The sequence below is a fragment of the Tachysurus vachellii genome, chromosome 24 (genome assembly GCF_030014155.1).
Source record: "Tachysurus vachellii isolate PV-2020 chromosome 24, HZAU_Pvac_v1, whole genome shotgun sequence".
In the NCBI taxonomy this organism is placed as follows: Eukaryota; Metazoa; Chordata; class Actinopteri; order Siluriformes; family Bagridae; genus Tachysurus; species Tachysurus vachellii.
Genome location: NC_083483.1, coordinates 11608549 through 11635384, shown reverse-complemented (window position 1 = coordinate 11635384; position 26836 = coordinate 11608549). Strand labels below are relative to the sequence as shown.

Genomic DNA, 26836 nt, shown 5'->3' with positions numbered 1-26836 from the left:
CCTCCGGGTACTCCGGTTTCCTCCCCCAGTCCAAAGACATGCATGGTAGGTTGATTGGCATCTCTGGAAAATTGTCCGTAGTGTGAGTGAATGCGAGCCATTGGTTGTGGGCCTGGGTCGGGGCCTTAAGGTCTGGTTCGGTGGGCATGGGCTCATTGATCGGTCCGAGGGTGGGGTGGCTATCCAATGGTTTCCTCTCCCAAACCCATTCGGGCGCCTGTTGTTGTCAGGGCTGGGGGTGGTTCAGACTGGACTGGAAGTCTCCTCGTGCCTATCGGCCTATTTCTAGGGTGGCCTTGGCATGTTCCAGGGTGCTCAGCCCGTCCTTGGTTACCCAGGCCCTTCAACCCTACCGCCTTCCATTCTTCAGCTGATAGTGCCCATAGGAGCCTGTCCATGGAAACTCTCTCCACGACCTCCTTGGCATTAAATTGCTCATACTGTAACCACCACCTGACGATCTGCAGCAGGTCATCCAACTGTCGACGGGGGTTGCTGGTCGGCTCGTACCACCATATATGAAAATTGCCAGCTGCGGTCACGTGGGATCAACCACAGTGGACTAGAATCTCTTCGTTTACTGTCTCATAATTTCGGGCGCTCTCTGGATCCAGCGCATAATACACCAGTTGGGCGTCTCCAATGAGTAGCAGAGTTAGGGCGTCGACCCAGTCCCGCTTAAGCCAGCCCTTCCGGTCCGCAGTACGCTCAAAGGTGTCCAGGATGGCCTCCACATCGTCTTTGGTGCTGAGCTTATTGAGCCTGTGCTGATCGTCGCAGCCGGGATCAGGGAGTGGATTTGATGTGGCGGGGGCCCACCGCCGAAGCTCCAGCAATTCTTCTGTGGTGCTCTTGACACTGTTGGCCAGCTCCTGGGTCACCTCGTGCTGATGGAGGCTGGCCTGCATAAGATGCTGTAGCACCTGCCCCACAGAGGGCTCAGGAGCTGCTTCCATGTCCGATGCCTGCATTCTCCACCAGTGTAGGGCACTTAGAATGATGGGACATGGAAGAACAGGAGCAGAAACAGGATTAGAGCAAGTAGTGTCGTGATTTTATTTCTTCTTAGATTTATAGTGCAATTTTTGTGCAACAGAAAGTCAGTAATAAAAAAGAGAAAATAAATATTTCCTTCCTTTAAGAGGTTGTAGGGGTGTTTGGGGAGCAATCCAGGCTCTAAGCCTAGGCCACAGGAGGGTGGACGGCAGTGCAAGGGTGAAGCGGTCCTCTCCAGGAGCGTAGCATAGGCTCAGACAGCAATCTGATGTTCAGGATCAGCTGGAGGTTTCTGAAAAAGAATATCAAGTCAAGTCAAGTCACTTTTATTGTCACATCACCACAGCACATGTGCCTTGGTGAGTGAAATTCTTAGGAGCAAACTCCAGAAATTGCAGAACAATTATACAGATAATGAGTTGACATGCGAAAATGTGCAATTTGCTCATACATATAGTCAGTACAATATGTGTGTACAATATGTACAATTAACAAACAGATAATGAAATCAACATGTGAACATGTGCAATATGCTCATACATATAGTCAATACACACAGTGTACTATTGGGCATCCTTACAGTAGCACTACACATTATATGCAATATGTACTTATATGTGTAAATATATGTAAATATATTATATATAAAATATTATAAGGTGCAACAGATTGTACAGGTACAGAAGTGACATGGATGTGTTATTACTGTATTAAATGCAGTGTGTATGTATAGTCCAGTGTGGATAGTCCGAAGTTAAAGTGCAGTGTGCGGCATAACATATTGTGAAAGAATGCTGTAGGGTGTAGGTTATGACTGTTAATTAGTCTAATAGGCTGAGGGAAAAAGCTATCCTTCAGTCAGCTATTGCGAGATCAGATGCTGCGGAGGCGTCTTCCTGAGGGAAGCAGAGAGAGCAGTCTGTGGGACGGGTGGCTGGAGTCTTTGATGATCCTCCGGGCTTTCCTTATACACCGCCTGGTGTAGATATCCTGGAGGGAGGGAAGCTCACCTCCAACAATGTGGCTGGCAGTTCGCACAACCCTTTTCAGGGCTTTATGATTGCCAGCGGTGCCGTTTCCAAACCAGGCAGTGATGCAGCCCATCAGGATGCTCTCTATAGTGCAGGTGCAGAATGTTCTGAGGATGCTGGGGCTCATTCCAAACTTCCTCAGCCGTTGCCGGAAGAAGAGGCGTTGATGTGCCTTCTTCAATACTGCGTCAGTGTGTGTGGCCCAGGTGAGATCCTCGCTGATGTTAACACCGAGAAACTTAAAGCTGCTCCACAGGTGTCTTGTTGATGGTGCTCTGATCCTCTGACTCCTGAAATCCACCACCAGCTCTTTGATCTTGTCAATGTTGAGTGAGAGGTGGTTCTCCTGACATAGGTGTTCAGTATTCTCACATAGGTGTTCTTAATTTCCAGGTGGGAGAGAGCAGTATGAAGGGTGAAAGCAATAGCATCGTCTGTGGAACGGTTGCTACGATATGCAAATTGTAGCAGGTCCAGTGAGGCAGGCAGCACAGAGCAGATGTAATCTCTGAGGAGTCTCTCAAAACACTTGCTGAAGATGGGTGTGAGAGCTACTGGCCTCCAGTCATTTAGGCATGTGATTTTATTTTTCTTTGGTATGGGCACAATAGTGGATTTTTTTTGAAGCACAATGGAACCACAGACAGACAGAAGGAGAGGTTGAAAATGTCTGTGAAGACACCGGCTAATATGTGCATGCTTGGCGCACACGACCTGGGATGCCATCAGGACAAGCAGCTTTGCGGATGTTTACCTGTCGGAAGGATCGGGTTACATCCGCAAAGGGTCAAAGGGAGAACATCCATTAGTTCGGTCAGGCACGCCCCCCTTGCCTCTCCCTAGCCGCTGAGCCTAGCCGCTTAGCCTCTCTCTCAATAGCAGCGGCGCTGGCCATGGTCCTGAAGTTTGAGAGAGCACGCTCAGCGCAGCTGGCAAAGGTGCTGAACCGCCGCCTTTTACACTCTCTCTCCTCTTGGCTGCCGATGCAGAGGGCGAAGAACGCTTTTGCACCATGAATACGCGGCGGTGCACATGTCGCCGTCACAATACCATTTCCTCATGTTAGGTCAAAGATATGATTGCATTTGATGAGCTAATAAAAAAACAATAAAATCAGCTCATACATTTATAATATCTTTATGACTTGCTTTTTGCCCTTCTTTATTATTTAATGTCCGTCATTGCATCCCTTTGTTGATTTATACAGTTATTTTAATTGATAGATGGATTAATTGTTCAGATGAGTTTTTGCGGTTAGAATCAGAACCTCAAGCAGAACAGCAATCATGCAGTGTGTCGGTTCTGTCAGAGGAAACCCCTTGTCAATGAGAGAGGAAAAAGAAGAATGGTCAGACTGGTTCCAGCTGACAGGAAGATGACGGTAGCTCATATAAACATTCTTTACAACTGTGGTGAGCAGAAAAGCATCATAGAACGCCCAACCTTTTGAGACAGATATAACCCTGAAATAGATGGGCTACAGAAACAGAAGACCTCCTTCTCCTGTTCACTCTATTCCTCCTCTGAAGTACAGGTCTATCATTCTTTATCATCTACCAACACACTCTGCTCTGTTAATCCCTGCCACCTTTACAATTTAGTTGCAAATAAGAGATTTCATTTGATCCACATTGTGGTAATTAAGTCAAGACAGTCAAGAAGCTTTTATTGTAATTTCAATCATATATAGCTGACTAAGTGCATAGTGACCATGATTCTACATAGAACAAAGAGAGAGCTAAAGACTTAAATAAGCTAGTCCTAGCAACATAAAGTGCATCTGTGCAAGACAAAAAAAAACACTGCACTGCAAAGACACCAGTGTACATACTGTGTATTCTATAGTACATGTGCAAAAATACCGGAACAAACAATGTAATAGCAGCAGTTGTATGAGGTATTGTTATGAACTGTGCAGGCACCATGGATTTGCATCATGCCGTATAAAACATGTTGTATATATCACTGAAGATAATCTATGTAATAACTACTTGAAGGAGGAATACCTATGGCAATTATGCATTACATCATATAACATAAAGATTATATACTGTATTATATACTGTATTTATTACAAACGGTATTAAAAGCATAAAGGTGTCAAAGGTTTGGTAAAGAAATGGAGAGCAGTAGCGACTCAAATTCATTCGTAGCCTGTGCTTGTGATGAAGGCGAAGCTGTGTGAATTAATCAGGCTCTGCTGAAAATAACATGCCACACCCAAGAAAAAGTGGATAAGAAGAGGAGAGAGGAGAATGAAGCAGCTCACAGCTGTACGAAGGAGCCAACACCCACCTTGCATCAACACACTGCAGTACAGTTAAACACTCATAAAGATACCCCGAGGGTGTAAAAAGTCTCACAATGACTGTCTTATGGACTGGCTTCAAGCCTTCGCTTCAAATTTTTAATTTTAAATTGGACTTAATATCTCCAGCTGCATGCTATTGTGTCAGTGGCTACACAAAGGCATTCTTTTTTCATGCCTGACAATTAAATTTGCTGTCCTGGAATAAAAGAAATGTAAGTTTAGTTTATTTGAAATAAGAAGGTTACGAAGGACCCTGTATGTGTTCCTTTCCCAAAACATTATTGTATAGCAGGTCTTTATATTCTGTAGAAATGTAATTTCTCTAAATTTCTGATTTATGATAAAGTGTTCAAATGTTACAACAGTCCTTATTTATAAATCTTTAAATTCAAAGTTTAGTGATCTCTGTACTAGCCATGCCCTAGATGTTATTCTCTTGAAACTTGAAAGCTTTTTAAAGTAGAGGATATACTAAAACACAGCGGAAGGACTTCGAATGTCAAATGATTTGGATGTTGGAATCGTTTGTGGAAAAGATCACGCTATATGAGTTGTAATTGTGAGTATGGATATGTATATCATATTATTATAGTCTTACATTAATGCTAAAACTATTTAAACACCTACATAAAACCTTGTAATGTGGTTGAATTCCAGAAGATGGCACCAACATCTCTGGAAAGGCAATTCTTTCTTTGGGAATTATGAAGCGGAACATTTTGATTTTCTTTATCTTTTAAATATCTCTCTCTCTAGAATTACATTCATCAGGTTTAATATTCCACCTTCTTTTTTTGTTAAAGAAATAAAGAAATGAAGCCCAGACAATGTCAAACTTTAGTTTTATGATTATTTGTTTAATGATCATGACCAGTATCCTGTTACAATGTTTTAATCAAGAAGTAAACTTTTTTCTAATTCATGCTAACAAAAAATAATAAAAACTATTCGTACCATAAAACACGTGGCCACTGATGTTTTAGAATATTCCATATAGAGCAGCGTTTTGTTAAGGGACGAGCAATGAGTGCCATCTACAGGTCCATCTACAGAAATTGTATTACAGCATTTCAGATGGAATTTAAACAGCAAAAGATGCAAAGAATTAGTAAAGGAGTAAAAAGGAAGAAAAGAAGAAGTTCAACCTTAATTTATGGTGAGAGGTACAAAGGGACAAGAAAATATATGAGTAATATTTAATCTTGCTCATTTCTGACAGATTTAGCATGGCAGACTTTTGTGATGTTTAACAGACCTCTATTACACCAGATATTTATCTAAAATCTAAGAAAATCTTGGTTTAAATGGATTAATCTAAAAACTACTGCCATTATTTTTTAGCATTAAGTGTATGTGTATATATAGACTAATGGAAACCATCTATTACCATTTTATTTAAATAAAAGGTATTATAGAATTGTAAAACTGTTGCAAAGAATGTGTCGCGTATTCATTTCTAACAGTAAAAAGCAACAAAACAGTCACGAGAATGCTGAAAGGTAAATTGTGTTCATGAAAGATACATGAATTCTGATATATTGAGCACAGAGCAAAACCAATCTCGTAAATGTACTCAGTGCTTCAGGGACGATCAAGTCCTCAAACATTGGCAGGAATCTTTGCTTTTATGTTAACCTTGTCCACCTGAGAGGAAAAAGAAAACATCTCTTTTACTTTTCTGTTATGCAAGAAAACTGTTTGCAAAAAAAATGTACAATATAAGTGTAATACAAAACTCAACATTAGACAGTCTGGCATGTTCTTAATGTAAAATTTTACACAACATCATATAAAAATGACTTACGTCAATGATCGAGAAGTTGTTCATGAAGACATCTGCTTTGATCTGAATGAAATTCACATTCTCTACTGGCATACGGTGGGCGAATGTAGAGAATGGCAAGCCATTGACAATTATCTGAAGAAACAACATGGAAACTTTATTAATCCATTTCTATAAAGTCTTAAGTTTAGTTATTTTTCCACATAATATCTCACCTCATATCCTGTTGAATTAATGAAGAACAAGATATCAAAGGCTGATCCTTTGACAAATGGGCTTCCTTGAATTTGTATTGCGTTTTCCCAATTCCCACTCCTGCAGCTGTTATAGGTCATTCCGAACGATTGGGCTAGGAAGTGAAAAGCAATGTCGCTCCCCACCACGAAATTTATTGCAAAGCTGAAAGAAATTGTTTAAACACGTAAATGACTGCACCAAATATGACTGAGAAATTTGAATCTTATCTATTCCATATTGTTTTTCATTCAAAGTGTCATGAAGTGGACATAGATTCGCATACCAATTGAAATCTGAAGGAACAACCCCTTGGAAGAAGAAAACCAGACCAGGCTTCACAGCTACTTGGAGTTTGCCATTATAGTTTTTTTGCTGTTGGGATAATAAACATTGGTTTATTCCATGATAAATCTCTGTTATTACATATGTATTCAGTCATTTCATATTTCATATGAAACTTTCTTTAATTAAAAGTTACTCACAGGGTTGCTGACTGGATATGGCACATCAGACTGGACGTTAGAAAGCATTGTGCGTGAAATGCCAGGAGCTAGCTCCTTACCAAAAGTAGAATTGCCCCAGTTCTGAAGAGAGCAAACACAACAAATAGTGTTATTTTTGCTTACTGTACGAATGAAAGTTATACTTATAAAAGTTCACACACAGTGAAGAGCTTGAGAATACTGTTTAACTTACTGAAACAGTACCCATGGTGTTCATGACGATGTCTCCATAAATGCCTAGTGTAGTCGCTTTCTCCACTGGCAGGCGATGCTTGAACAGATAAACTTTCTGCCCATTTATATTTACCTGGAAAATACAGATGTGTGGTTCTTATACACAGAATCAAATTATTCTTTATATTGTGTGGATTCGCTTATGATTTTAATCTGCATACCTCCCAGCCTTCTTGTTTGACCACAAAAAACATATCAAAAGCTGATCCTTTGGTAATGGGACATGATGATACGTTTTCTGATGCTTCCCAATTCGGACCCCTTCGGGTGTTGAAGGTCATTGACTCACCCAATTTAAAATATGCGAAAAAAGTGTAATCGCCGCTTGACCATGACCCGGCTCTAACATTCATTTCAAAGCTGTGTGAAGATTAAATTATTTTTTATTGAATTACAAACTGAAGTCATTACTGAAAACTGAAAATTCTGTGGTCAATAAGATGAACACATACGATGTTCCTGTTTTAAGAGCAGTGCCTTGGAAATACAAGGCCGTTCCGACTTTCATGCCTCCAGGAATTGCACCATCGTAAGTAAGGTTCTGTTTGTATAAGCACATAACATACATCAAATGGTGATATAATGTTTCAGTTCAAATAAAAAATTAACATTTAAAATTCGCAGTCCACCTGGTCCACTTTTAGCATTGCATTACACATGAAATTATTTATGATAACTTTTTTATTCAGTATGTTTAGGGAGATTTGAAGATTTAATTTTGAACTGTTGCTACTCACAGGATTGTTGATAATATTTGAAACCTCTGACTTGATAGTAGAGGAAGACCATCGAGAGAAGCCCATATTGGTCATTATTTTAGTCCTTACATGATTAATCAGAGAAGGCATGGAGAGGTTCTGTGGGGGAAAATAATCATGTACTTTTTCATGTACATTTAAAATAAATGAAAATTAAAAAGAAAATATAGATTTACATTTTGCAGCATATTACATATTGCTATAATGATGCTACATGCATCATTATAGAACATATGATTGATTCTTATTTCTTTAAAGAAATTTAGATGAAAATAAACCTTCTATTAATTTACCAGTACAGGCTACTTTTTCACCAAATTCAATGTACAGTAATAATTAGAAATATATTATAATCTTTACTGACCCATTGACTCATTGTGAAATCGACCATCCCAGAAAAACTGAATTGAAGATAGTCACTGGGTTCACTCATTCCCAAAGTGCCAACAGCTCTGTATCGGACCCAGTATTGTTGCAATGGGTTAAGATCACTAAATGCAAAGCTGGTATTTTCATCTGGAGTTGTGATGACTTTCCACATGGCGAGATCATTTGCTGAATCAGTTGGCTGAGTATTCCTGTACTCAATTATGAACTGTCGAGTCTCTCCGGTTGGAGATTTTGAAAGCGTTACAAGGGGTTTCCCATCACTGGTCCCCACCACAGGTGCAGCAGGCTTGGATACAGGCTGGAACTTAGGATCTTTCAAAGTGCTGCTCTGATAAAGTCGGATGGAGGTTCCTGGATTGCTGGGGTCAGATATGGAAGCAACGACGAACTTGATTCTGCTATTATTTATATTGGTCTTGAAAAAACTTGTAAAGAGAGTAAGATTCTGCCTCATCCTTGATGAAATATCAAGAGATGTGAACCAAGGCTGTGTTGTTGGGTATGAGAAAGCTTTAGTAATTGGTTGTCCAAAATTGGCCAATGCATCAGAGTATACAAAGCTTCGTACACCCACAAGATAGGGGTCCTCACTCTTTAGAGACGTAAATGTCAAGCTGACCACTGAATCAACATTAGGATCATAGAGAATGGAATTAAATAATCTTTCAGATGACACAAATGTGACATCCTTCAGTGCACTGGTATACGAAGTCAGCACATTTAATTGAGTTGTAATGTCATCTAACCATTTGCTCATGTTGGTAGCAGTGAAGGGTGTCATGCCATGGTTGGTCAGGATATCTCCCAGTGCCTTGTTCTCCAGTGCTCCACTCCGAATATTTGGCAAAATGCTGACCAGTGACTTTTGTAATGCAATCTTATAAAAACTGTGTAATTCCCTAAACTGTTCCAAGCTTTTGTTTAGCTCAGGGAAACTGGCTGTAATTCGGTTTCTGAGTAAATCATTGCATTTTCTTTCTGCTTCAGCGAGATCCTCAAGCACACTTTCGGTTTTAGACACCAGGCTCAAACTGATTTCTCTCACCAGCTTAGCAGCCCTAGAATCCAAAAGTGTGAGAGGATACAGCCACACAGTCACTGGCACACCTTTACTGTTTCTATCCTTCAACAGACCGGGCAACTTCTTGCAAGCTCTCAGAGCCTCTGTGTAGGTGGTGGGGTTTTCATCAAGCTCATAGTCACCATAAAATGTGACGTTTATATTTTCAGCTAGTTTCTTTTCTTCGGAGGACAACTTCAGAGATGCTTGCCCCTCAATTGAAATAGTAGGGATCTTCTTGACCACTGCTTGAAGGCTTCCTTCAATTTCCTGCTTGTTCTCACTTTCTGAACTTGAATAATCAAACAGCATGAAAGCAGAAGCTCCATACAATACAGCTGTAACTACATGAGTGGCTGTTTTCTGTTCAAATACTTTTGGATAGGCGATATTACCGAGCTCCTTCATAGTGAGCTGTTCAAATTTTGTTGTCTGGCTGTACTGCATAGTAACTCTACACTGACGTGCTGAGGATTTGGTATCTTGCAGGTACTTAGCAGATCCTCCAACCTCCACCAATCCACCTAAGAAACTAGCTTTTAGGGAAGCGCTCACATTTAAAAGATTGGCCTTATCGCTGACACTGTCAGAGGCAGCAAGCTTGACAAATGTTTTAGTCTGATCATGCACGTCAATATCATCACGCAATGCATTCTTGTCCCATAAAGTGATACCTGAATAAAAGAGCAATGAAAAATGACAATAGTATCACAAATAATATTACAATTCATTTGTCAAAAATCCCATTTACCAAAATATATATGAAATAAAGATTAATTATTGGTAGGTTCATGCCTCTTGACCCATCAGTGACCCTTCTGCAGAATTTCAAATGTTACCTCAGAGATGGAGAACTTCATGTAAGTGTTTTATAGATTAAATATATCAACATTACTTCAAAGCCCTTCTAAGATAACTAATAGGTTAATCTAAGCTCAGTGTTAGATGTTATGTTATTATATAATGTCACTATGCATCATACCTCAAATGTCAAATAGATAAATAAGTATTGTTTATGTATATTTATTTATCTACATTATATGCACATTGTTTCTATGTATCTAGGTCTTAACGGAGAGCCAATGCGATTCACGTGTATTCCAACAGTAGCACAGTTCTCAAAATCTCATTCTCTGCATCTACACGACAGTAGGATATTTAAACAGGAAATTCTATCTTAGTTCATACTTCCCTAAAATGTTGATAATGATGAAGGATTTCATTTATCAGTCTTTTTCCCAATTCATCAATAATGACAATACATTTTTGTTGTTTTAACTTAATTCACATCGCCAATGTCTATTAACAATATGTAATAAATACACTTGAAAACGATATTAAGTAAAAATCTAACAAGAATTCACTTTCAGTTTTACCTGATTGGTTGACATTAATCTAGGCACAAAATTATCCAAGGTGCAACTTAATGTAATGGATCTATTGTCAATATGACAGATGCAAAAACATCTCCAATGTCCAATGGCTAAATTAATGTTCTGCACTCACTGAAAATATTATACCGCTCGAATGTTGCACTAATATACAGAAATCTTATGTCTTATTCTTAAATCTTATTAATATTATGAAACGCAAGAAGCTTCTCTCTTAAGCCTTTTTACATGTATCTACTTCTAATTTGTACATAGAGCACACTCATCATAAACCCTCACACATTTATAGAAAAGGCACGAATGGGAGTAAAATCGATCTCGCGTTAGCATGGACAATGAACATTACAATAGACTATAAATTATACTATAAATGAAAGCTTTACCTGGAATAAAAGAGTCATTGCGGCAATCGTACAGCATGCCAGGATACAGGGCCCTTCCCAGGGCTGCCATCTCAATGATTTTGGTATCCATGGCTGTCAAAATAGACACAGTATTATTAATAAATATTTCTGAATAATCTATGATGATTGCCCTCCAGATATATTTATATACATATCATTTCTCACAATTTATATACATAAAACATAAACTGTATATATAGCACTACTTACTTAAATATATGTGGGTATATGAGACCTGTTGTTCCCAGTTGTGTTCTTCTCTGCTTCTAATCTGAACCAGGTTCCTCTGAAATGTATCTTGGTTTCAGAGATATTTATAGTCCTAGTTTAAAGTCCTAGATTAAGTTGAGGCAAATAATCTGGGCATACGATCAAAAATATATCTTTTTTGGCAGCTTTTGTGTGATCTACTGTGTGTTTGCAAATGGGCTGGTGTTGCTTGTCAGGAAGCTTCAGGGTAAAACAAAGGTCACACAGTATACTGTACATAAGTATTGAATGCAAACATGGAATGCAAAAGAACATGGAATGCAAAAGAATGTAAATGATGTTCGTTGAAATGCTATTTCCATATAGCCTCAAGCCTGCTTCATACACAGAAACCAGGAACATATGTTCTGGGAACATAACATTATTTTCTGTTCTTTGTTAAACTCAGTTTAAACCAGATATTTTATGCATTATCTATTCTCTTTAGTCAAAAACTTGTGTATTTTATAAATTCAGTACGCACAAACTGAAGAAGTTTAAGTCTTTGGTTCTTATAATTGTGATGATTTTGGCTCACATTTAACAAAAAATTACTAATTCACTATTTCAAAAAATAGGCATAATTTTATAAGACCAATAAAAAAAACATTTTTAGTGAATTGTTGGCCTTCTGGAAAGTATATTCATTTACTGTATATGTACTGAAGTGAGAGACCATTTTGATGGCTCAGGAAACCTTTGTAGGTGTTTTGATTTGATTAGCTGATTGGCTTGTCACCATGTTCAAATTTTTTAGTGAATAGTGAGTCGTTGGGTTTCTGTGAAATGTGAGCCAAAATCATCAAAATTAAAAGTACCAAAGACTTAAACTACTTCAGTCTGTACTGAATTTATATAATACGTGAGTTTCACTATTTGAGTTGAATTACTGAAATAAATGAACTTTTCCACAACATTCTAATTTATTTATATGCACCTGTATTACCTAATAAATAAATGATCTATTATGGTATGCTGACTCTCTGTTTTGGGCCATATATAACAACTCATTGCTCTCCTCTCATGCTCTGCATTGATTGTTACACCACCCCTCAGCTAGTCCTTTATCTTCATCAAGTAACAGTTTGTCAAAAAAAAAAACAGAAGTCAGGATAAAATACAATAACATTTACAGCATTTGGCAGATAAAAAAGTGCTTTTGGGGTCTCTATCAATAAATATATTGATGCAGCTTCACTAGGTCATGGACCAGCAGACTGGTAAGATCAGTGAGCAGACTGGAGACATCAATGTAATCAGGCACAAACTTAAGATAATAGTCAGTCAGCCCCACTGCCCACTTTCTCACCTACTTTGGGACTGACCACGATCTCCAAGCCTGCCCATGTCCCAAGACAAAGCCTAGATACCATGCTTTCCCCCATCAAATAGTATACTTCTTTTGCTGTGAGTCCCACAAATATCAGTGATCTCGGGACAGTCTTCAGATGCTGAACATGTCACTGCCAATCATTACTATAAATAATAATGTCATTCAGAAAGGCAAACATAAAGATGGAGGATTATGTGGATTATGACAGAGAGCACAGTAAACAGAGAAACAGAACTAGATCAATACACAAGGAGTATTTCAAAGGTTCAGAATCGATACTGTTAAGAACAAATAGCAAGACATTGTGGTGTCTGTGTGATCCAAGAATTTTAGATACATATTAGACAGGAAATAATTGTGGCCATAGAAGAATTGTCCTTAGAACTTGAGGATGGTAATGACAAAACCTGTGCTGCATACCCCTCCAGATTTTTCAGCTGAATTTCTCCAAATCCATTCTCAGAGGAATCTACAATGTATGGCCAGTGAAGACAATGTTTGCCAAGGCTGTAAAAATTTGAGCTGAGGGACTGAGGTGTCTTGTGGAGTTAACCCTAACCCTATCACAAACCAAGATTGTGATATTTACTTAAAACTTACCTAGATGAGCTGGTTTAGGTAGAATAGAATCTAAAACTTTTCAAATGTCTGACCAATCAATTCACCATGATATAACAATCTTCTGCTTTTTCAAAAACATTTATGGTTTACACAGGAAAACTTAGGTTGCCAATGGATTTTATCATAATACAATGCCTTATACAAGTTGTGAGGACCCGCTGGAACTTTCACAGTACATGTAATTCCCCAAGAGGCAATAAGTATAAGGAAAATTCAACTGACAACAAGAAAATTACCAGACCAAAATTAAACTGTTGAAAATGCTTCAGTGGTGATTTGGCATCCTATTTGGCAGGAATTTTGGCTTTCATATTAATCCTTAAGCTAAGGGAAATGTTCAGTAAAAATAAATAAATATCAGGGTGGTACATAACTTAACATTAGACTGACAAGTACATAGACAAGTCTACATGTCAACTTGTAACATACACGTTGGTCATCCACCTTTTCTAAAGCCAGTTATCAGAGATGTGGCAAGATCTCTTAAAAGCCAAAGACTGGGTCCTAGAATAAATATTTCTAGTGGCTCTTGAGTTAACAAATGGTACAGATCAATTCAAGAATTCTCTTGACTGGAATGAAATGACACACTGAGTCTTGGTCTTGGTCTTTATGATTTTGTAATGTAGTGGTAGTGGTGGTAGCAGACTGGTCATTCTGAGTTCTTTATATCAGTGGTCCCCAACCCCCGGGCCCAAATGGTCCCGGGCCGCCCAAGGAACATTAAATAATTTTTATTTACTGTGGTGTATTTCTCTCGGGTTTGTGCGACTTTTCATGGACAAGAGGTTAACCGGGAGCTGAGAGACGTCACCTAAAGCCACACCAATACCGCGCATGCGCAAAATACCGTGATATCGGGCCTGGTTTAGGTGACATCTGGAGCTGAGCAGCTGCAAGCGGCAGTGGCATTGTAGCTTTGGTGGAGAGAAGGTGTGTATCGCTCTTCTCTCTGTTCACCGGTACTTACTCTCAAATTTAACACACAAATTATCAAAAATGAGTACGAAACAGACGTCGTTAGAAAGTTAGAATCTCTGCCAGTGTTCTGGATTAAAGTCATGGCAGAATACCCTGAGATTACCACCACAGCACTTAAATCCCTATTGCTATTTCCGACATGCTATCTGTGTGAAGCGGGGTTTTCTGCAGTGACAGCAACCAAAACAAAACAACGGAATAAACTGGACATAAGCAACACACTTCGGGTGTCATTGTCTCCTAAACCCCAGATGGAACCGTCTCGTTGCAAAGAAACAAGCTAAGGGTTCTCATTGATTTAGCATTGTAGTGAGTTAAAAAGGCATGTTTAAATACAATTAAATTAAAATTATTCATTTTAATTTAATTGTATAGCTGCCACCCCCCACCCCCAGCAGGCCGCGGTAAAATGATCAAACATTGACCGATCCGTGGCGAAAAAAAGGTTGGGGACCACTGCTTTATATTACATAAGACTTAAATGAACATTATTCAAGGTCTAAAACTGACTTTTAGCATAATATGTTTAATTAATTTGGTTATTAAATAATGTGTATATGCCCCAGAACTTAGCCTTGGGGCACACCTTGAGTGACAGGCACAATGCAAAATATTCTTCAAGCAACAAGTTCTTTTTAGAATGGTATGATCTAAAGCATTCCAAGTCATTGCCTATAGTATTTATTTTCAATGAATGTAAATGGCACAGTTGCTCACACAGAATTGATCTTGCATACAAAAATATCTGGCTTAAACTGAAAACAAAGAACAGAAGATTATGTGATGTACATGGTGTCTGTATATGAAGTAGAATGTTTGAGAATATATGAGTATGTGGAGGCTCTAGGGTTAAATTGAAATAGCATGTCAGCAAACACCATTTAGGCTCATTTGCATTCCACGTTCGGCAATACTTACAGTATGTATACTGTGTGAACTTAATTTTGCCTTGAAGCTTCCTGAGAAGCAACACCAGCCCAAACACATGGTGGATCACACAAAGGCTGCCAAAAAAGATATATTTTTGATCGTATGCCCAGATTATTTGCCTCAACTTAATCTAGGACTTTAAACTAGGACTATAAATATCTCTGAAACCAAGATACATTTCAGAGGAACCTGGTTCAGATTAGAAGCAGAGAAGAACACAACTGGGAACAACAGGTCTCATATACCCACATATATTTAAGTAAGTAGTGCTATCTATCTATTAATCTTTATAGTTATATATGTACAGTATATGTTTTATATGCATGTAATTTGTGAGAAAGCTGTATTCCTTTTATCTAGAGGACAACAATCATAAATTATTCAGAAATACTCATTAACGATATTGTGTTTTTCTTGACAGCCATGGAGCCTAAAATCATTCAGATGGCAGCCCTGGGAAGGGCCCTGTATCCTGGCATGCTGTATGACTGCCGCAGTGACTCTTTTATTCCAGGTAAAGCTTTCATTTATAATATAAATATGTAGATTGTAATGCTTATTGTCCATGCTAACGCAAGACCGATTTTACTTGCATTCATGCCTTTTCTGTAAAAGTGTAGCGGTTTAAGATGAGAGTGCTCTATGTTCAAATTAGAAGTAGGTAAGATCCAGAGAAGATAGAAAAGATTTTATTATGGTTGCTTTTTATTCTGTTGGTTTAAAAGCAAAATGCATAAGCATAAGGATGCTGACTTGAGAGCTTGTCACTTGAGTGGCTACATAATTCTAATAAAAGCTTTGTGCCTATGAGTGGCATAATCATAGCTGTACAGTATGATAGTTTCGGTGACTGCATTTACCTTTAGCCATTGAACATTGGAGAAGGCTTTTGCATCTGTCTTATTGGCAACATATCCATTTTTTTAAGTTGCACCTCAAATAATTGTGCTCATTCCTAGATAAAAGTTAATCAATCAAGTCAAGTTGATCCAAAGAGAAATCTTTTTCTTTTTTTTAATGTATTGTTAATATAAGTTGCCTGTTTGAAAGTTTGAACAAATAAAGTGTAGTAGTTTCTTTTTGTTGTATTGGCTAATGCTGTTAAAAAAATAACAGTCATAAGCAACATTTATGGCAACTTCTTGGTGTCTTTTGGATGTTGCTGTTTTTTTTGTATAATTTGGTTGCTCTTTCAGTCATACTTTGCATCAGCATTATACTAATACATTAACATGTACACCACATTGTTTCAATATGTCTTTTGCTTAAGTTTAACCTGGACAAGATTGTTTCTTTCTTGTTGATTTCTTAGAGCATAACATTATCTACTATTAACAGTTGTGTGATCTGTAAAGAGGGTCTCACAGCCCAAACTTGACTTGAATTTCTTGATAAGTCAAATGTTGGTTTCATGGCTTATATAATAGTTACATGCTGACTGAGGACAGTAGTTCTACAGCAGTTATAATCATGTTGCACCAACAGAGTGATCCTTGGATAAGCACACCTGATATTAATACAAATGAATTGCTTTGACCTAATATTATAAGCACTTGTTGTAGCATGTGTGGTCAGATAGGTCACATGTGATGCAGCTGTCATATCTCCTCACTTTTGTTTCAGGTGTTACTTTATGGGACAAGAAAGCATTGCGTAATGATATTGATGTTCATGACCAGACTAGAACATTTGTCAAGCTTGCTGCCTCTGACAGCCTCAGTTCAAAGGCCAACCTCCTAGATGTGAGCGCTTCCCTAAAAGCTAGTTTCTTTTGTGGATTGGTGGAGGTTGGAGGATCTGCCAAGTACCTACAGGATTCCAAATCCTCAGCACGTCAGTCCAGAGTTACTATGCAGTACAGCCAGACAACAAAATTTGAACAGCTCACTATGAAGGAGCTTGGTAACATCACCTACCCACAAGTATTTGACCAGAAATCAGCCACTCATGTAGTTACAGCTGTACTGTATGGAGCTACTGCTTTCATGGTGTTTGATTATACAAGTTCAGAAAGTGAGAACAAGCAGGAAATTGAAGGAAACCTTCAAGCAGTCGTCAAGAAGATCCCTACTATTTCAATTGAGGGGCAAGCATCCCTAACTATGAATCAACAAGAGAAGAAATTATCTGAGAATTTGAATGTAACATTTTATGGTGACTATGAGCTTGATGAAAACCCCACCACATACGCTGAGGCTCTCAAGGCTTGCAATACGTTGCCCAGTCTGCTGAGGAAAAAAAGCAGCAAAGGTGTTCCATTGACTGTGTGGCTGTATCCTCTCACACTTTTGGATGCTAGGGCTGCTAAGCTGCTAAGAGAAATCAGTTTGAGCCTGGTGTCTAAAACAGAAAAATTGTTGGAGGAGCTTGCTGAAGTACAGAGAAGATGCTATGATTTGATCAAAATGCCAGTTACAAATGATTTCCCTGAAATAAAGGAAAGATTGAAAAGCTTTCAGGAACTACTCGGTTATTATAATGTAGCATTACAGAAGGCACTGGTCAGTGTTTTGCCAAATATTCGGAGTGGGGCTGTGGATGACAGTGCACTGGGTCTCATCCTGGAGAACCATTACAAGTCACCATTTACAGCTGCCAACATGAATAAGTGGTTAGATGACAACTTAGGTGAATTAAATATACTGACGTCCTATACCAGTGGGCTGAAAGACATGCCAGTTGTAACATCCTCAGGCTCATTTAATTCCATCCTCTTTGATGCTGATGTTGATGTGGTGGTTTCGTTTACATTTACATCTTTAATGAATGAAGACTCCTTCCTAACTGCTATAGAAGACTTTGTGAACTCTGAAGGGTTTAGTAACTTGGACCAAAACAGTGCAAATGCTTTCACATTCCAAGCAATAAAGCCTTGGTTCATGTCTTCTGATATTTCAACAAAAATGAGGCAGAATCTTTCTCTCTTTACAAGTTTTTACAAGGCCAATAAAAATGTGAAGAAAGTCAAATTCATTGTTGCCTCCATATCTGACCCCAGCAATCCAGGATCCTCCATCCGACTTTATCAGAACGGCACTTTGACTAATGCTAACTTCCAGCCTGTATCCAAGCCTGCTGCACCTGTAGTGAACACCAGTGATGGGAAAGTCACCCTGAACCTTTCAAAATCCACAACCGGAGAAACTCTACAGTTCAAAATTGAGTACAGAAATACCCAGCCAACCGATTCTGCAAGTGATGCTACTGCATGGAAAGTCATCACAACTCCAGATGCAAATACCAGCTTTAACTTGACTGGAATAAAGCAAGACGAGCAACAATGGGTCCGATACTCAGCTATTGGTAAAGTGGGAGTGAGTGAAGCCAGCGATTATGTCCCCTTCGTAATAGCAGGGAAGATCGATTACTCAATAAGTCAATGGGTCAGTAAAGATTATACTTCTAATTATTCTGTTTTCATTCAGATTTTTAAAAAATGTAACCAGTGTTAAATTAAGATATCTGTGAACATTTGGGGATGTAGTAGCCTAGTGGTTAAGGTGTTGGACTACCAATCGGAAGGTTGTGAGTTTGAATCCCATGTCCACCAGGCTGCCACTGCTCAGCCCCTGAGCAAGGCCCTTAACCCTCAATTGCTCAGTTGTATAAGAAATTAGATAAAAATGTAAGTCATCTGTTAAATGCTGCAAATGTATAAATAAGAATTAGTCAAATGATTAAAAGTTACTTGTATCAGTAATATGTACATATACATTTATATGTTGCACATAATTACTTTTCCCACAGGGCACCTCCATGCCAGTCCTCATTGATAAAATAAGGAACAAAATTATGACCAATACAGGCATGTCACGGTGGTCAAACTCTATTATCAAATCAGAAATTCAAAATGCTGTCAACAGTCCAGTAAGTAGTGAATTTCAATCAAAGTTCACTCTTTCTTTCTTTCTTTCTTTCTTTCTTTCTTTCTTTCAATAACATCAATAAATAATTCAGATTTCATGTGCACTGTATGCCAAAGCTGGACCAGTAAATGCTGCAAATTTATTTTATTAAATATGGAAAGCAGAAGTTGTAGAAAAAATCAAATAAAAAAATCAAATAAAAAAATTATATCACCAATTGATGTATGATTTGTGCTTCGACTAACCACAGACTATTGCTTACACTGGTCCAATTACTGGAGGCCTGAAAACCGGAATGGCCATGTATTTCCAAGGCACTGCTCTTGCAACAGGAAAATCGTACGTTTTCATGTTAAGCGTTCACACTGACTTTTGCCATAATTTTGACATTATATTGTTATGTATTTTGTATGGATTTTTGTAGATTTTTTTTTGTTTGTTTTTATTTTTTTTTCTATTCTACACACAGCTTTGAAATAGATATTATAGCTGGGACATGGGCAACCGGCGATTATACTTTTCACATGTTTATTACTTTTGATGAGTCACTGACCTTCAACACCCGAAGGGGTCAGACTTGGGAGAGCATTGAACGTATAACATCGTATACTGTTGCCAAAGGATCAGCCTTTGATTTATTTTTTGTGGTCAAACAAGAAGGCTGGGAGGTACGCACATTAAAATCATAAGCAGATCCACACAATATAAAGAATAATTCAAATCTGTGTATAAGAACCACACATCTGTACTTCCAGGTATATTTAAATGGGCAGAAAGTTTATCTGTTCAAGCATCGCCTGCCAGTGGAGAAAGTGACTACACTTCACATTTATGGAGACACCGTCATTAACGTCATGGGTACTATTCCAGTAAGTTATACACTCTTCTCAATCTCTTCACTGTATTCTTATGTGTGTATGTGCTTTTAAAAACATTCATAAGCAGAATTTTTAGAAGCATTTAGAACATGTTTGCTCTCTTCAGAACTGGAGCAATTCTACTTTTGGTAAGGAACTAGCCTCTGGAACGTCACGCTCAAAGACTTCTAACATCCAGACTGATGTGCCAAACCCAGTCAGCAACCCTGTGAGTAACTGAGAATTAAACAATGTTTCATGTGATGTTAAAAATGTCTAGAAATTTCACCTAATACAAGTGCAATAATGGAGATTTATCATGGAATAAACCAACAATGTTTATGATCACAACAGAAAAAAAACTATGCTGGCAATATCCTAGCAGAAATGAGGCCTGGTGTGGCTTTGTTCTTCAAAGGGGTTGTTCCTACAGATTTCGAAAAGTATGCGTAATCCCTTTTCACTTCATGACACTTTGAATAAAAACCAATATGGAATAGATATGAGATGATTAAAATGTCTCACTCGAATCTGGTGCTGTCATTTACACGTTTCATTTTCTTTCAGCTTTGCAGTAAATTTGCTGTCCTCCCAGACGAACGACTTTGGTCTCCACTTTAAACTCATGCCAAACCTGATGGTGTTTAACACCTGCAAGAGTGGTTTATGGGAAGAGCATATTGAAATTAAAGGAAGTCCATTTGTCAAAGGAGGAGCTTTTGATTTCTTCCTGCTTGCTTCTACAAAAGGCTTTGAGGTGAGATAATATGGAAAAAAAAAGAAATTCAGAACTTATTTTTCAAGAAAAAATGGATTCATGAAGTTTACATTTTGTTTTTTCAGGTGATCGTAAACGGCATGCCATGCTACACGTTCACTTACCGCATGCCAATAGAAAAGATTAATTCTATTCAGGTCACTGGAGATGTCTTTATGAACACATTTGCAACTTTTGAAGTAAGTCATTTTCATATAATGTTGGCAAACAAGCATTATTTTAAAAAAAATGCATGAATCATGCTCTGTATGATATAAGCATTCATTATCCACTAAAAATTGTTGTTCTTGTGTATAATGAGTCAGAATGTCTAATACTGAGTTCCTTACTAAGCCGTATACAGTAAGCTTTTTTTGTTTAAAGACTTTACTCTCACACCTAACAGGAAAGTAAAGAGATTTTGTTTTTGTTTTTCTTCCAGGTTGGTAATGTTAACATGAAAGCCCTGGTTCCTGCCAATATATGAGAATTCCAAATCACCAATGAAGAACAGTAAAACTGTCTCATTTTACTGTTACAAATAAACACACTATTCATTCTTTGCTACCATATATTGTATTTAAAAGATATAGATGATTTGCATTAGTCTATAAATACACAGACAACTTTGCAGCAGAAATGGTACAAGTCGTCTTTAGATTTCCACGTTAAATCATTTTAGATAAAGATTCAGTGTAATAGAGGTACGATTTTGACTACTTTTGACCATCATTTAGGAAAAGAAAATCACAAAAGTCAATGTGTGATTCTGGCATTGAAATGAACAAAACTCCACGCTTACACTTTTGCTTGTTCCTTCATACCTCACACAAGAACATGAGGTTGAACTTATTTGCTTTCTTCATTTACATATTTAGCATCTTTTCTGTTTCACTTCCACTTTAATTAGGGATGAAATGCTATTTTGGACCTCTAGAAAGTGCTCACTTCTAAAAAAAAAAAAAAAAAAATGTTGTGGGTGAAATATTATTAAACATTACTTAATTAGACAAATGTACTATGATATGATTATATGATTCAGTTTTTTAGTTATAATCAATTAGAAAAATATCATCTTGCTTAAAGCATTGCAACATCATACTGGTCATAATCATTGAATAAACATTCATGAAACAATGTTTTTGTTGTCTGTGCTTTATTTCCTTGAATAAAAGGAAGGTATAATGTGTGTATGACTTCTGATAGGTATCATAATAGAGAGAGAGAGAGAGAGAGAGAGAGAGAGAGAGAGAGAGAGAGAGAGCAAATGAACTAAGGTTAATCTTGCAAGAATATATGTCCTGGATCTCATTCATAGTTACTGATACGCCATTTTCAGGGGTGCACCGATGCTAAGATGAATCTTCTGTGTGCAAAAGCAAAATGGGTCATATGAATTCCTAAAAAAAACTCATGAACTTGTAAAGAAGAGAATAAGAGAGAGCTTAAGATCCTCAAGTTTAATCCACTGTACATTTATTATATCCACTGCAGCCTGGGTTTACCTGTGTGAAACAAATGTTCTCCTATTAGAAGTCTTCACTCATCTGACCAGGCTTTGTTGGTGGTCCCTCGTGTACGGCTCAAGCGTAGAGAAGAGCGTGCCTTTTCTGTGGCCGGTCCTAGACTATGGAACTCCCTGCCATTAGAGATTAGGACACTCTGTTTCTAGTTTTAAGTCCATGCTAAAGACCCACCTATTTTCTCTAGCCTTCTCATGATTGCCCAGGGATTTATGTTTGTTTATATTTTATGGTTTATATTTATATCACTTTTTTTTAAACTGGTTATTTTATTTTGTTTACTTTTTTAATAATTCTTATTTTAGCTTTTTGAACTCTATTTTATTGTGCATGTGTGTATTTTTAAGTGTATGTGTAATGTCAAACGCACTGTGAAGCACTCTGGTCAGCCGTGCGGCTGTTTGTAAATGTGCTATATAAATAAAGTTGAACATGAACTTGAACTAAAACAAATGTTGGTATGTGAAATGCTTGTGATTTGATCAGCCGTATATTTTAATTGGTGTTTAGAAATAAATGGCTGCCCAAGCTTGCCCCTGTGTCACCTACACCAATGTTCAGTGGCTTCTGAATAGTACATGAAGATGTGGTATGATGGAAATATGACAGGAAGAATTTTATAACAAATGTTTTGTGTAATGCAATTTCTCTAAATATGTGTATTTTATATATATATATATATATATATATATATATATATATATATATATATATATATATATATATATATATATATATTATATAATAAAGAAATTCAAAAGTTTCCACTTCAGAATTCCAAAAGAGTTGCCCTTCAAATGGATGCTGGTGCCATCTGGTGTAATTAAATGTTATTACAAAATTCAATTTGATTTTAGTAATAAATGTGTCAATAATTTAATAATAGTACCCCTCTTGTGCTGAAGGACATCATCAGGTTTGGGCCTCTTAGTTCCAGTAAAGGGAAACAGAATATGAAGGTGTAATATAAAGTAATGTGTCTACAACTTTGTCAACCACATATTTATAGCCATACGGAGTCGTTCTGCTGAAAGAATTATGAAAATGAATGCAGCCCTTGAAGAATAGTGACACAGGCTAAAAATTGCAGAACATCCCTTCTGGAGTATGTCAAATCTACAAGAATTACCCATCTTGGATTTTGTATATTTCTACATTTGCAGTGTCTTGACCTGTACCTGAACTATGATTACTCTTAGTATCTCCCTGTTAGCTTTGTCTAATTTTTTGAATGATTTATGATTTAAACATGATTTAAAATTTTGTACATAATGATGTTTAGAATTGGGATTAATAGTCCCAAATGTCTATTATTCACAGTATTAGAGGTCCCACAATCCTGCACAAAGTTCTCGCTGTCTGAATAAATAAATATATAGGATTGCTCTCATACATGCTCTTTCTTCATCTGTTCAAATGTCAAACCTTACATTTATTTAATTATTTCCAGCACATTTGCTGTAAATATAATTTTTTTAGGGTTTCGAATTACCGTATTCTGGCTGCTGTTTGATTCACTCACCTCCCCTGTACTCCAAAAAGTCATACATACTCAACAGACAACACCCAGCTACACTCCATGAACACCTACCTGGCAGCTTCATGTTGTCTGACCTTTTTTGGTGATGTTTTAAAACACACCGCACCAAAGACAAGCACGTCCAATAGAGCTGGATATCCACAGAAAACCGCCCAGTTAGTGGTACAGCAGATAAAAGCAGCTGCAGCTGGCTGTCCTTCATGATGAAGCACCCTTTCCATCATTGTTGGTGACAGGTTTTACCATCCTCCCATATTTGTCCAACCATCTTTTCTTCAGTACCCCATTGGGGGGACACTTAATGTACCCTGAGCATGAACCCCTTGTCACCTGCTCACTCATGGAGCTCTACAGTCTCTACTGTGAGGCAGCTGAGTGAAGTAAGAGCCAGCATCAGAGGACATGTTAATGTGTAGCTTCTCTTTGTAACTCAGGCCTTTTGTGGGACAATAGAGGAGACAGGCGTGAAGAGGAAACTGAGCCGGTGTGTGTACAGAGTCAGTTCATTAAAACAAGAAGAAAGACTGTGGGATTCATCATTGTCTTATTTGTTTCAGTGTGTATGTGGGTGAGAGAGCTTAATAAAGTATGGTGGGAGTGGAGTTTGGGACAAAACTCTATGGAGAATTAGATGGTCAGGTTTAGCAGAAACACTGATGTGCTTTCAGGGTTTTATGAGCTCATTGAGGCACACACACTATCAAGCATAATGAGGTGTAAAAGGCTGAACATAGAGAGAAAAGGAATAATAACAATAACACCATCAGTTAGCAGCCTTGTGACAGATCATTGCTAGACAGGCGCAATGTGGCAAAGTGCCAAAAAAGAAATGTGCAATAAAAGCTATCATTTTGGTAAACCAACCATGTATTTTTGCCATTATGGGGACAGCTGAAGCCTAATATACACTAGACCTCATATACACCCACAAAAAGTTTATAAATACTAAAGATTAGAGGTTGTATGTCTCCTAATTTTCACTGGGTGATTACTTGATTAATTGAATAGTTAAAGCCAAAAAATTTAGAACATGGTTATTTTTTAGGATCTTTTAATTGTCGTGTCTTTGGTTTAAAGTTTAATACACATTCCATAAATAACATTCCTAGCATGATTACTTTTTAGGTTACAGTAAAGTAAAGAAATCAGTGCAATAAATGTGCAAAATAATAAATCTGTGTATCAATATAAATATAATTCAATTATATATGTTATATAAAATCAGAATTAGAACCCTGACCCTAATCAGCAAGCCAGTGGCAAAAACGACAAGGAAAAACTCTACGTGTCAATATGAGGAAGAAACCAGTCACCAGGAACCTGGTCTCAAAAGGGAAGCCATCCTCATTTGGATGACACCATAGTGTTCGATTATAAATCATTTCATTCTATAACTATATACTATAAGGTCAAAAAGTGCAACAATGGTGTCAGTCATAGTTTGGTTGCAGTCTAAAGCCGTCTCCATGATTTCTACATCCATAATAATCTCATATATCTGCAGGTTGTCCATATGGAGACCTCCACAGCAAAATGGCCTCCAAGTGATGAGAACTCCAGCCAGACGTATGACATCAGGATGGATCAGGCAGGACCACTGCTATCTCTGGAATAGCATGAGATCATATTCTACTATTTAATTTAAGGAAGTACCTTTTTTCTTTAAACGCTTTGTGAAACTGAAACTCCTTATAGCTTAATAATGGATGTAGGATGTAATGTCTACAGCTGCATCTAGGAGTTGTTTTGACCACGTGAAATTGTGTTCTCAGTAGCATCCAAAAATGAGTCGTGCTCCTCCTGGAGCTGGCATGTCCTTTTAATCAGACTCTAAACTAGATGAGTGGGATGGGATTGTGTTGAGGAACCCCTGACTCCACGTGCACTCTTTCATACAGTGCTGGTCACAACAGAATTTAGTCTGCAACAGAGCGAAGACATATTCTCTGCAAATTCTGTGCATATGCTTGCATCTCCTTACTATCTACCTCATTGTTTTTTTCCACTGACATGTCAACAGTCCCCCAAAGTCGCAACTAGTGAATGTGTTAAAAAAAATGAAAAGACTAGAAATGTTCTATATGTTATTTTATTCAAGTGACAGCAGGATAATGATCCAAAGCATCCCAGACACTTTTTGAATTAATATTTCCCAGAACTTTGAACCAAAACTCTGAACATTTTTTTGGTTATAACTTTCACCACAGATCCTGGTTTGATTCCATCCCCAGTGATAAAGAAGTCCTGAAAAACAAAGGAACTAAACACTAAAACACTGTGACTGTGAAATCACTAAAAAGCCACAACTGAGTCTACACATTGTGGTTCAGCACACCGAGAAGTGCAAAACGCATTAACAAATCCAAAAACACATTAACAAATCCGAAAACACAACAACAATTCAGACAACCCTGAAGAGGTTGGTATAGTTTGTGATTGGAACACGTACCGATCATTGGACAAGACACCTGTCACTCAAGGTATACATGAAGTTCAACAGTCTGCCACGGGGAAAAGTTGGAATGGATGGATGGAATGGATTACTGTGGATTAATTCTGTTATTTTCTTATATTTAAACGGAGAACTTTACACATTACACATAAGATTCCATACCTGTATATCTTGAGTGACAGGTGTCTTGTCCAATGATCGGTAAGTTTCCATTCAAAAACGATACCTACCGTTTCCAGGTTGTCTGACTTGCTAATGTGTTTTCAGATTTGTTAATGTCTTTTCGATTTGTTAATTTGTTTTCGGATTTGTTAAGGTGTTTTCGGATTTGTTAATTTGTTTTCGGATTTGTTAATGTGTTTTCGGATTTGTTAATTTGTTTTCGGATTTGTTAATGTGTTTTCAGATTTGTTAATTTGTTTTCGGATTTGTTAATGTGTTTTCGGATTTGTTAATTTGTTTTCAGATTTGTTAATGTGTTTTCGGATTTGTTAATTTGTTTTTGGATTTGTTCATTTGTTTTCGGATTTGTTAATGTGTTTTCAGATTTGTTAATGTGTTTTCGGATTTGTTAATGTGTTTTCGGATTTGTTCATTTGTTTTCGGATTTGTTAATGTGTTTTCGGATT

At 37.6% G+C, this 26836-nt stretch overlaps 2 protein-coding genes across 2 annotated transcripts; one reads left to right on the top strand and one right to left on the bottom strand.

Moving 5' to 3' along the window:
- Positions 1-5923: 5923 nt before the first annotated feature.
- Positions 5924-11369, bottom strand: LOC132839393 (cytolytic toxin-alpha-like). Its single transcript, XM_060860339.1, has 12 exons — positions 11309-11369; positions 11078-11170; positions 8218-9977; positions 7833-7952; positions 7548-7636; positions 7257-7455; positions 7055-7168; positions 6841-6942; positions 6642-6730; positions 6337-6520; positions 6143-6256; positions 5924-5982 (listed from the first exon to the last, which is right to left on the bottom strand). The coding sequence occupies exons 2-12, from the start codon at positions 11166-11168 to the stop codon at positions 5938-5940; spliced, it is 2907 nt and encodes a 968-aa protein (XP_060716322.1). The 5' UTR covers positions 11169-11170; positions 11309-11369; the 3' UTR covers positions 5924-5937.
- A 4025-nt stretch (positions 11370-15394) lies between these two features.
- LOC132839456 (verrucotoxin subunit beta-like) lies at positions 15395-21321 on the top strand. The gene is made up of 12 exons (XM_060860429.1): positions 15395-15471; positions 15634-15726; positions 16836-18595; positions 18960-19079; positions 19329-19417; positions 19548-19746; positions 19834-19947; positions 20063-20164; positions 20290-20378; positions 20503-20692; positions 20779-20892; positions 21135-21321. The coding sequence occupies exons 2-12, from the start codon at positions 15636-15638 to the stop codon at positions 21177-21179; spliced, it is 2913 nt and encodes a 970-aa protein (XP_060716412.1). The 5' UTR covers positions 15395-15471; positions 15634-15635; the 3' UTR covers positions 21180-21321.
- Positions 21322-26836: the final 5515 nt, after the last annotated feature.